Source organism: Aplidium turbinatum, chromosome 9 (genome assembly GCF_918807975.1).
Source record: "Aplidium turbinatum chromosome 9, kaAplTurb1.1, whole genome shotgun sequence".
Lineage (NCBI taxonomy): Eukaryota > Metazoa > Chordata > Ascidiacea > Aplousobranchia > Polyclinidae > Aplidium > Aplidium turbinatum.
In genome coordinates, this window is record NC_137480.1 from 12,366,033 (window position 1) to 12,377,745 (window position 11,713).

Sequence of the window (11,713 nt, forward strand, 5' to 3'; positions counted from 1 at the left end):
TGAGGAAAGACAGCCTCTTGACATGCTACAAAGAACCTGAAAAACTACATCTTTTCATGAATGAGACTAAAACTGAATTCACCCACATATTTCTTGCAGACACAAATGAAACTGATGCTGATAGCCTATCGATTCGAGGAAACGAAAAATGGCGTACACACAAACTTTTGGGATCATCATTGTGCAGCACTGCCGATGTCAAATCTCGCTGCAATTTAGGCAATGTCGCTTTCAGATCACACTGGAAACTATGGAGCAAGAGATCGAAAATCCCATTACAGTTGCGACTAAGATTGTACAACGCGTACTGCATCCCAATTATGATCTACAAGTGCAATAGCTGGTCTGTTACCAAAGCAAGTCTTGAAAGATTGGATGCCTGTCATCGAAGACATTTACGTGTCATAACTGGTCAATGGTCATACTTGGTCAAACAGTCTTATCTCGAACAAAAACCTCTACAAAATATGCAATAGTGAACCATTATCTTGCAAGATTTCCACCATGAGATGGAACATGTTTGGACACATTTTGAGACTTCACCAGGACTCACCTCCCCAGAAAGCCCTTGAATTTGCGATAATTGGCAGTAAAAAGTACCAAGGCCGAACCGGACGTCACCCTACCAACTTATTACAACTGCTGAGATCTGACATCAGAAAAGCTGGCCTGGGATCCCTGCTCAGCATACCACATCTCCATCGATTGCAAAACATCGCAAAGGACAAAACAGAATGGAGATCCTATCAACCTTGTTGAAAGACTGATCGAAGCCAGCGGATGCCAAACGATTTGGCTACACTGGCGGTGGAGACAGTTGCAATAATAATAATATTAACTGTGACAGAAAAGATGACGACAGATAGCCGTTCTGCCTGCTTCTGGCTACATTTTAAACAATATCGGACATAGACTACTTAACCTAAGTTAAAGCCGACGGCATCCTGCTCTTTCGATAAACCACGAAACGTGTTATTGCGCGTGCAATATAATTTGCTAACAAAAATAAATAACGGGAACAGAGGAATATAAATTGTCATACACACGTAAAGTCTCAGTCGACACAACGTACCGCTATAAAAATACACTTTCGGACCAACTGGGTGAACGTTCGTACCGTTAAAACAATGAAAACAAGAAAAAGAATTGCAAAATCCCTAATTATTGTACCGCAATAAAAAATCAAGCAGTCAAGAGACGCAAGCCACAAAAAAAAAAACTCTGACAAGTGATGTCAGAGCAAAACGAAAGCAAGTGGTCATCACAAATTTATAGGTCACCTAGACAAAATACGCTACAAATGACTAAGGTTCAGAAACAAAGTTATGTTTGCACGAGTCTCGTCTAACTTTCAGCTAAAAAACAGCATTTTGTACAAGTTGAACAAAGGAAGCAGAATTTCAATTCATAGGCAAAACACAGAGCAAACAACAACAACACCTGGTAATAGAGAGGTACAGAGCACAGTCTTTCGCTAATAATAATTCACAGTTTAATAGAACGTATGCTACGAGGCGAAATATATTTGTTGGGTATTCGTTACAAAGCGATACCACAAGCTTTAACCACAATGTCACAGAACAACTTCTTCGATCTCATCGTCAGTCAACATCGATTCTCCATTTTTTGGCTTTGACCGATAACCATCGCCGTTTCCTGAAGAATATGGTCTTACTAAATCTATAAACAGGAAAAAACAAAAACTGCACAGTACTTCTGACTAACTCAAAGTCAACAATATGGTCTTAGTAGAACAAAGTGATTGTCTAAAAATTAGTAATTTTTTTCAATTAAAACCTTCAATATGATCAGACAGCAATTTTGCAAATAAACGAAATTACCAAAGTTTGAATAACTTAGCATTTTTAAACAAAATGTCAGTTGACTTAGCTAGAGCAGTAGGGAAATTGATAAACACTCACTGCGCTAGCATGAAACTGAATTTACACATTAGAAAAAAAACTTAAACCGAACTACAATACAAAATACAAATGCCTATAGCAAAAAACTTAGATAAAAAACAAAGTGAGTTCAGTAACGCCGAAAGTTCAATTTAAGTTCAGTAGCAAACATAACATCGGCAATTCAGTAGATCTATCAGTAAATTATTGAAGATGAATCATAGTTGGAAGCATTATTTTAAACGTGTCAGACAACCAACAAACCTTGTTGTGAAGCTGGCATCACATTGCGTTCCCATGGGTAAGCGGTATGAACCGGTTTGGATCGGGGAGTAGTTTTGATCATAGAATTTTCTCGAGACGATGCGAATGACTAGACGAATCGACATTATTTATAAAGGATTAACTAAGGCCCATGAAAAACATTTAGTCAATAGCCAGATACATTAGAACAGTATCAGATAATTAAAGTTTTAATGGAGACTGTCAATACAGTAAACAGTGCGCCAGGAGCGGATCTAGTAAATAGCCCGGGAGGCGTGGTGTAATTTAAACAAAATACGATAATGTGTAGGTCTACAGTAATCCAGCCTTGCAAATACACCATGAATCAAGTTACTTTTTTGTGTTTTAAGGGGGCCATCGACCCAATCCCCCGGACTCGCCACTGTTTTCGCCCTTAAAAATGTAACGGAAATTGCAGTTTTTCAAGGCAGAAAAAAATCATCAAAAATGGCAAAAGTATGCATTGGTCTTTGTTCTAACTAGTATTCTATTGGCTAACCATGGCTTAAATGAAATTGTATTTAAAAACTTTAATTACTTACGTAGCATAATATACGTAGCATAACTTACGTAGCATAATATAAGAGTATCTTAAATTTTATCACAAAACGGAGTATTTTGAAATTGCGATCATTCGGTTCTTACGTTTTCTTTTATGATCAGTCCATCGACATTAGAAGACTGCTGCCTGGCTGCTTGCTCTCCAAATAATTGCTGGAGGAGATCGGGCTTCTTTGCTTTTCCACTCGCAACATCCAGGAGAGGTTCATCCGACTCGGAGTCCGGAGAAGAATGCGGGTTCTTCGGTGGATGTCCTCGAGCTGCAGAAATTGCTACTTGTTTTACAATAATGCAATCAAACATGTCGCAGGCCTATACTGCACACTTTTTTGAGTGCACTTTTAATGTTTTGTATCAAAACTGAATAAATTTACATTGCTTTATTAACAACATCTTTCTGTGTGTAAAAATATCATTTTCACCTGTGAGAAACTAATGAAAGAATTCTTATGAAGAATACTCATATGCACACGTTTTATACTCAAGTATGTTGGTGTACTGTCACTTTTGCAAACTGTGGCGAGCACGATGTTTCAAGAACGTGCTTAGCTAGCGATTTTGATGAATTTTTAACCACACCGAAGTAAACACTTTACGAGTTTACGGCGTTCATTCGGAAATGCGACTTTCCACAGAAATCGGAAACGTTCACTCACATTTTCGTTTGGGCATTGACGTCACAGTAGGAGCGTAACCACCAAACGTCAACCCCTGCTCTGACCGCTCCAATGTACCCTTACTGAGGTCACTTGTAGAAGGGATACCTTTGTGAAGGTTCTCAACCTTTAAGATAAAGAATGATGATGATATGCATGTAGTATGTATAGCATTGACATAGATCAGTGTCTTGCAAACTTTTTTATGGGTAGAATACTGTAAAGTTATTTAAGTTCAAAAGGAACCCTCAGTATGCCAGAACCGTACAAAAACGTAGAGAACAAAATTAAGCACAATACAATTAACCATAGGACAATGTAACACAAACATTTTATATGAGGAATGCAATTGTTTTCTTGACCGCAAAAACTCGAAAAAGTTTGGTTTAATATTTGATAGTTAAATTCTTATATCGGATGTAGCGTTCAATCTATCACTTCAACATCCATATCGTAGATGTTGTAAGTTGAAACTTTTCTTTTAATCTGTGGGCTGCTTTGACAAAAAAACGTATTGTTTTCTTACCATTCTTTAAGAATAAAACAAAATTAACTGCATCAAAAAATTCCTTCCAATGCTGTTAATCATACGCAATATCAAATAAACACATAAGACACTACAATCGAGTCTGTATTAACTGTAAAACAAACGTTTCCTACAATATACAGCATACACATCTTCAAAGAAAATCACTAGCAAAATTGTCAAGCCACAATATACAAAGTTTTGAAGTAAATAAGCAAAGCTAAAACATTTATCACAAAAAACGCTCGATATCAGGCGACGCCCTTCAAGAGATAATCTTAGTTGCTATATACCTCTGGTGGGAATCTATACGACTTGCTACCGGTTTTCCTGGTGGCTACTTGGTCTTGGGAAAACAAACTGTCCGCTGTGATGCTCTGACCAGCTGGTGAGTCCTCAGTTAGTTTTTCTATCAATTTTCTCTCAAAGGAAAGCTTTCTTTCAAAAAGTTCCTACGAGTTAAAAAACAAATGAAATGGTTTCCTCGCATTAGATCACTTTGCAACTCCAGCTCTTAAGTCTGATCGAACTGCACATCTCAACAACCTCTCACATCATATTTTGCTGCAACACGTACTCACAAAAAAGAGTCAAATGATATCATTTGCCATTTCACGGTACAGATTATGAATGATGTTTTCTAACATCACCTTTCATCAACAGAATAAAGATGTCATTCGCCTCAACAAGCTTATTCAATAATATTTTCAACCTGGAAATCTTTTCCATCAAACTTCGACTTTCTGCACTATGAAATCTAAATCGTATTATTCTGACATCTACAGACAAGCTTGAACTTCTCTTCCGCCACTACACTGTAAGACTAACCTTACAAGATTTACCGGTACTAAAATATAATATCTCTACTTCGCAAAGAAAACTTTATCAGTAACATTCAGGTACCCGGGGATTGCTTTCGTAGACACGTTCTTGCTTTGTGTCTTTCTTTTCGCGAATCTTCGGTTTTGCGGAAGTTTCTTTGGTGAGAATTTTTTTTAATTCGTCGTTGCTTGATTTCTTAACAACGCCGGTAGACTTGAAGCCATTTTCCTCTTCCACATCCTTCAGCTTGGACAGGAGCTCAGCTTTCGCACGATGCTCCTTTTCAAGCTGAAACGCAGAGTACATTTCCTTAATGTCGTTATTCCAGAAATCCGAAGATAACGTCTTGTTGTTTGTGTGTAGCAGTGGAAAAATTGTTAGTTTTTGGTGTAACAAACTGATCTCTCGTACAAATGAATCAAAATATGATTTCCTGACAAGAAACATCAGAGAGCGCCAAAATACTGAAAACTCAAAAGTAGCCTATGCTTTACAAATTGTGAATATGAATACAAAGTTATTCTTGACAGATTTATAACTTGGTTCTATTGGTAAATTGAAACAAGAACACTTGAACTGCACTCTCGCTTATTAGTTGCATGACGATGTTCAGTAAATCTGGTTTCCATAAAGCAACGTTTTAAATCGAAAAAGATAAAGTTATCTCGTGAAAAAAATTATGTTTGGATAGAGATTTAAATATTGAATTTTCACATCGACACAAAAATTACATTGTGTTACAGCAAATAAACGTACCTTTATTCGTTCTTGCTCTTGGTCTTCTTCGCGCCTTTTCTTCTCGACAGTGTCTGCAACATTGTACAAGCATGAGGCAAACTAAAGCCATGGAAAGTTAAAGATCATGTGAAGAAAATAAGATACCTGTCTGTGGTTTAGGAGAATAACGATTCATAGTGTCCAAAGGAGGAGGAGAGTTACCATGTGCAGTGGATGGTGCCTGGAAGAAATAACGTAAAGTGATGTAGAAACTACATAACAATAAAATTCCAAGACAATTCGTTTAGATGAAACCAAGAGACCAAAAGTTGATTTGTTAAAGCGGGCAAATATTCTATATGTTAAAAATTTGACATCATCCAAGCATGCCGTCACATGCAATTACGATCAATATCATGTAGTCATCATTAAGTGAGTAATCATGAACCTACCCCATCAGATATAAACGTTGAGTTAGGAGAGTCGAAGTTAGCGGTTAAGAAAACTGAACGATTGGTTTTCCTTTCTGTAACAATACAATGGTCATACTTGAGCAATTGAAACAATGCAAATGTTTTACAAAGTAATGTCTTCTAAAGCAGGGGGCATGACGATTAGATGTTTGACAGACCTGATCTTTCTTTAAGTTCTTTCCCTTTCTTCACAAGATCAAACTGATGAGTGTCCACTTCCTTGGATAGACTTTCAGTGGTGCTTGATCTGCTAAAGTCCAACAACGAAGAATCTTCTCTTGCGTCATACTGCGCAACATGAGCTGGGGACTTTACGGTTTTCTTGTGTTTTGGAACCCTAAGTGGAGCATGAATGGCCTTTGGTGAAGGCGATTCAAGAGTTGGTGGCAGCTTGGGTCTAGAAAGTTCGTGGCTGCTTGATGATGAAACCAAATATGTTGAGGAGGTTATGGAAAGCTGAGAGGGCGCAGCCTTGATCGGAGAGGGTATTGCAACGGGCTGCCGAGGGCTTTTTCCGACGGACGACTTATCAGGGCTTGGTTTGGTGCGCAAGGCGTAGATGTTGCTCACTTCTAATGCTCTCTCCTTTTCCTGAAGGTGAAAAATACAAAGCGAGCATGAAAGGCCAGAACCGTAAACAAGAAGCAGCAGCAAAGACTTCCCTTCAAAAATGATCAAATTAGAAACGTTTACACCCAAAACTCGAAACATTTGATTTTTTCATGATTATGCTTTGAATCACCAAATTCCAAAACGAACTTAACATTCTCAAAAAAGGATGTAGGCAAGACAACGGCATTAACATGAAGTCAATCTACTAAACAATAGAATTTTTGAAAAAACTTTAGTTCTACTGTATAAATGTTACAACATAATCATAAGCACTAAAAGACGAGGATTACTTTTAACTTAGCTTGGACGACTCGGTATTCATCTTGCAAAGTTTCCAATTTCTGCTTGGTTTCTCTGTGCTTTGCCCTTTCACCATTGATTTGTCGAGCATAGCTTTGAGTCGTCAGCTCCACCTTTTTTTCTAATTCCTGAGTTAGATGAACAATCAACGGTTTTAACTTTACAACGTCGTTAGATGCAAAGAAACTTTTTATAAAAGGATGTAAAGATTTTAGAATGCCCGCTCCAATCCGCCATTGCCAGCTCTTGAAAACGTTTCATCTGGTATTTTGTCGGCAAGCTTGCGTTGAACATACCAGACAGCAAAATCCGTAATTTTTACATTAGTTCAACGTTTGCAGTCGTTGAATTAATGTAAAAATGACGGATTTTGCTGTCTGGGATACCACCCTATTTGCATACTAGCTGATCAATCACATCAATTAAGTGGTAGGAAGTTTTTAACTGAAGACATTTTCAGTCTAAGCGTGTAGTTATTGCGTTGTGTGTGAGTTGTTGTTTAAATTGAAAACCACTTTCATACACCATGACAATTTCACAAAAATGACGAAGAAAAATAAACATAAACACATTAAAAACAATCATCTTGTTGCAACCATCTTGTTGCGTGCTTTAACTCTGATTCTTGCTGCTTTACTTTATTCATTTTATCAGTATGTTTTTGTGTTGTGCCATCGTTGCTGAACAGGTTGTGTTAACCTGTTTTAGCCACCTTGATAAAGTCAGTCGTGCTGACTGACGAAACGTCGGAAATACAAAAAGCTAGTTATCATCTTTAACATCAGGAGGTAACCTAGTACATAGTCACCAGAAGAACACAAGTTACTTATTATAAACACATTTTTGTTGTTTTTGAAACATAAATCTATCTGAAACAACTTAATCACAAGCCGGCAATGACAACCTAATGACAAGACATACGTAACGTAAGTGTTTAATGTAGCCGATGTTGGGGTGGTTGAAAACCGTTCTTTTAGTCGTCGTTTTGTTTAATCGTTTTCTTGTTTTTTATTATACTATTTCTTATGGTTTCACACATTTTTTCAAGTGACAATTGTTTTCATTTATCATATCATAACAAAGAACTGCAAAAGAAAGTGTTGAATTTGATGTGATATTCTATATATTTTTTGGATTATTTTATCACACTTCGCATCCTTTTGGATCATTGGTGAAGTCATAACAAGACTTTAATGAAAAGTTTAGTGACAAATTTTATTTTGGTAACTTATCGATGTCTTGATTATTTCAGAACAAATATTTCAGAAAAGCAAAAGTACAAATTTTGTTCCAACATTTAAAATTTAAACAGACTGTTGGTGCACAAAAAGAAAAACAAACACAAAAAAACGACTCACACCTCTAAGCTTATGCGAGAACAACTCAACATCATTTATTAGTAATAACTATTTTTTTTTTTTTTACTTTCTTACTATATTTTTTCTTTCCCATACAACCAATTGGCCTTGTGCGATGTTGAGGTGTTTGGTCAAATCCGACCTTTCACCCAAGTTTTTATCATAAACAACTTTCTTCAAACGCTGTAAAGTGCTTTCCATTTTCTGAAATTCCTCATTTGTGTCGCGTAGTTTTGCTTCTGTGTAAAAAAAACAACAATATACATAATTTACGGTAAAGTCTCGTACGTTATTGGTCTGTTTTTCACCCAGCACACTGAAGTCAACTTTATACCATCACTTAAGATTAACTTTGAAGCTACGTAACAAGTGTCTGTACTACTCGATAGGTGGGTTACACTTGTCTACAGCTTTGCCTGGCGGATCAATTAATAATACAGTAGGCTAGTAATTATTGAGTGAAGCATTGTCGGGGTAGGTCATTGCATTTGCAGGCCGCATGATAAAAAACACAGTTGGGAAAAGTAACACAGAAATTGAGCCATTTATCATATGAGATACACCAAAGATCACCTAAGCGTCTTTCAGAATCCTGAGTCTTCCGAAGCCTTGTTTTCAGTACTCGCTCTTCTTCCATGTGTCTGTTAATTAACTTTGGAAGCTCTCCCTCAGAGTCTTCAAATTTACGAAGAGCTTTGTCCTATTAAAAGCAAGATGTAGTTCTGTAATAAAACCACTCCACTACCACCACAAACCAAACGCGTTACTATTAAGCTGTATTCATAAATCAAGGCCAAGACCAGAAAAAACATTTATGCAAAGGGTTCGGTCTCTTACAAAGCACAGCCCGAAAAAACTGCAACAGTTGGCTGAAAATCGCCAATTATGGAGACTTTTTGTTGACGCTATTTTGCACCCATGTGGTGTGAAATAAAATATTATCAATATTATTAAATGAGCATAAAAAACAATGTGTTATTTCACCTGTCTATGTTGTAAATTCTTTAACAGTTTGTTTTCTTTGACAAGCTGCTCCAGTTTGGTTTGTGTGTCACTCAGTTCGTCATTCAAAGTATTTATACGATTTCTTTGCGCAGACAACATCCTCGCACGCACATGATCTATCTGGAATCATGGTTCAAATATTTCAATTCAAATATATTTAAGGTGAGTCCCATACTTGATCCAAGCATCGGGGGATGAAAAGATAAGGTTCTCATTATACTAAGCCTTCGGCACTAACGAGAGTAGGGTGGCCAGTTCCTTTCTCTCGGCCACCTTTCCTTCAGCAACTACACCCAGCCAATTTATTACACCTTGGGTAGAGGTGAGCGGTGTTTTTCAACAACCAGCTTAAACCGGGAGTCGAACCAGGATTGCATGATTGGAAAGCGAGCACCTTATCCGCTGCGCTATTCCACCGGCCACCGCACCCAGTAAACATATTTAAACAAATACAGAAGCTTGCTGGACATTATATTTGCTGACAGTATCGTTTGTCAACTACAGTAACCAGATGCGCATGAGTGGCTTATTTTTAAAACCTCTATAAATTCATAGCTAAGCAAAACTGCCAGAATTAAGGCTTTCATCGTTTTAAGGTATAAAGTTCCACAACAAATTAATACAATACAGCTTTGGTAGACAGTTCCTTTGTAGTACCAACAACACATTATAATTTATATTGTACTACGGTAAGTAATATCAAAATAACAAAATGGACCCACGAGAGGAAAATATCCTCAGGATAGCGATGGGACAAGATAGAAGGGATTTGAAAGAGAGAATGACTGGCTGATAATGAACGCCATAAGTCGTGTCATTTTAGGTTCAAGAGAGAAAGTTAATTTTCTTGATGTAATGCAATAAAGACGTTATGTGATTAATCAAGCAAACTTAACATGGCAAACCTTAGGCACCGAAGGTTTTCGTTTGGGTCTTTTAGAGTAGGTTGTTGATTTCCAACCTTTTTTTGCCACAGTGACTGTTGTATTGCTGGGCTTTTTAGGGTGGTCACTTTTAGTTGCTGCAAGCAAAAATATGTATAAGCAGTTGGATTTGCATACACAACACTTCCAATGCATCATGCACTAACAAAGTTGTACATATAAAATGCTTATGCACTGAGAATCGGCCACTGAAATCAGCCACCCCCACTAGTGGGGAACAAACCGACGATGGGTTATGATGATGATGACTGAAACAGTATGCTCTCACAATGTTTAGCGCTGGACTCAGAAGTGGCACATGTACTGGGTGATTTTTCGCTTTTGAATGAAAAGCCATCGCCGTTTCGCTTGTTTCCAGGATTATTTCTGAAAAATATAACAAAACATTGAGAAAAACATGTTAAACTTGTTGGTTAAATTATTTAAAAAGTATATATATTTTCCTGAATGGTAATAATTAAAAAACAATTTTAACCATTTTAGTTTTTGTTTTGGTGAGAAACAGTTTGTTGCATAAAATCGTTTTGAAAAAAAAATTAAAAGTGATTAACGCTAGGGTAAAATTTACGTGTAAAAAAGTTAAAATGTGCACAGTTAAAAGCAGAGCATTTTATTGTACCAATCATCTCTTGCAAAAGCATCCAGTCAAAACAACAGAATAAGTTACCACTGAGATGAAAAATATAAGGCTAGCATAACAAAACACTGACAAAGAAGAATTGAAAATGGTGTGTCATGTTCATTAGTTGTAGGTATTTATTGAAACTTATGCATGAATTATATATGCTAATATTAAACAAGATGTTTTAATAAGTCAACAATGTAGTACCAAATTTCAACAGTAGGCTACTGTATGGAATAAAATGTATAAATATCACTTGCAAACTCAAAGCTCTCGAGTTTAAAAAGTGAAAGCTGCTTTAGTACTTTCAAGAATACACTAAAACTTATAAAACTCTTTAATAATGTTTTCTTTTATACAGTGTATAGTATAGCCAATCTACAGTATTTTCATGAGAAATAAATAAAATAAACTTACTTTCGTTTGCTTTCAGGAGTGGGTGAATGAGAGGCATGCTCGAAATCCTCAGAATATATTGAGCTTAAATCATCATTTTCCGAAAAATATTCTCGGGTATTTGAATGATAAGATGCCATCACAGTTGGGTGTATCAAACCTCGGCACAACCATGGCACAAGAGAAGTAAAGACTTAAGTTTGACAGGCTCACTTAAACTAAGCGACATTTTTACAACAACCTGAACATAGTATAAATAATGTAATCTATGCAAAGACATTATTATCAAGCCAAATTAAAAAAGTTTTGGGTCAGCACAAATAAAAACACTCACATCTCAAGTCTAAAAAAGTCATTAGCTTATGGCTTGGAATTATGTATAAACATAAACAGATTATAAAGTAGTGCTTTTGCAGAAACTTTTCTAAATAACCTCAAACGGAGATGATGTAACGTTTGCAAGGACTCATGATTTAGTCGTATGTGTATTGTGTACGGTAAACATACGAAAATATAGTAGTTAGTACAGACATTA

At 36.6% G+C, this 11,713-nt stretch overlaps 1 protein-coding gene across 3 annotated transcripts; it reads right to left on the reverse strand.

Annotated features, from left to right (window-relative positions):
* Positions 1–972: 972 nt before the first annotated feature.
* On the reverse strand, positions 973–11,415 carry LOC145777216 (uncharacterized). 3 transcript variants are annotated; one of them, XM_082588541.1, is made up of 17 exons: positions 11,200–11,415; positions 10,429–10,526; positions 10,122–10,237; positions 9,196–9,336; positions 8,785–8,911; positions 8,287–8,450; positions 6,844–6,981; positions 6,100–6,532; positions 5,921–5,994; positions 5,634–5,709; positions 5,508–5,560; positions 4,833–5,039; positions 4,223–4,381; positions 3,404–3,530; positions 2,832–3,007; positions 2,166–2,274; positions 973–1,656 (listed from the first exon to the last, which is right to left on the reverse strand). In XM_082588541.1, exons 1-17 carry the CDS (start codon positions 11,316–11,318, stop codon positions 1,574–1,576), a joined length of 2,400 nt encoding a protein of 799 aa, XP_082444667.1. In that variant the 5' UTR covers positions 11,319–11,415; the 3' UTR covers positions 973–1,573. The 3 variants fall into 3 exon arrangements, with proteins under 3 accessions (XP_082444667.1, XP_082444666.1, XP_082444668.1); XM_082588540.1 differs by having other exon boundaries at positions 973–1,680; XM_082588542.1 differs by lacking the exon at positions 4,223–4,381 and having other exon boundaries at positions 973–1,680.
* Positions 11,416–11,713: the final 298 nt, after the last annotated feature.

Excerpts from the sequence above, each read along its gene's own strand:
- LOC145777216 (XM_082588540.1), bottom strand. The coding sequence starts at position 11,318 with ATGGCATCTTATCATTCAAATACCCGAGAATATTTTTCGGAAAATGAT. Across the intron at positions 10,527-11,199 it reads ACTCCTGAAAGCAAACGAAA|AAATAATCCTGGAAACAAGC; the intron begins GTAAGTTTATTT and ends TATATTTTTCAG. Across the intron at positions 1,681-2,165 it reads GATGCCAGCTTCACAACAAG|ATTTAGTAAGACCATATTCT; the intron begins GTTTGTTGGTTG and ends TCCTGTTTATAG.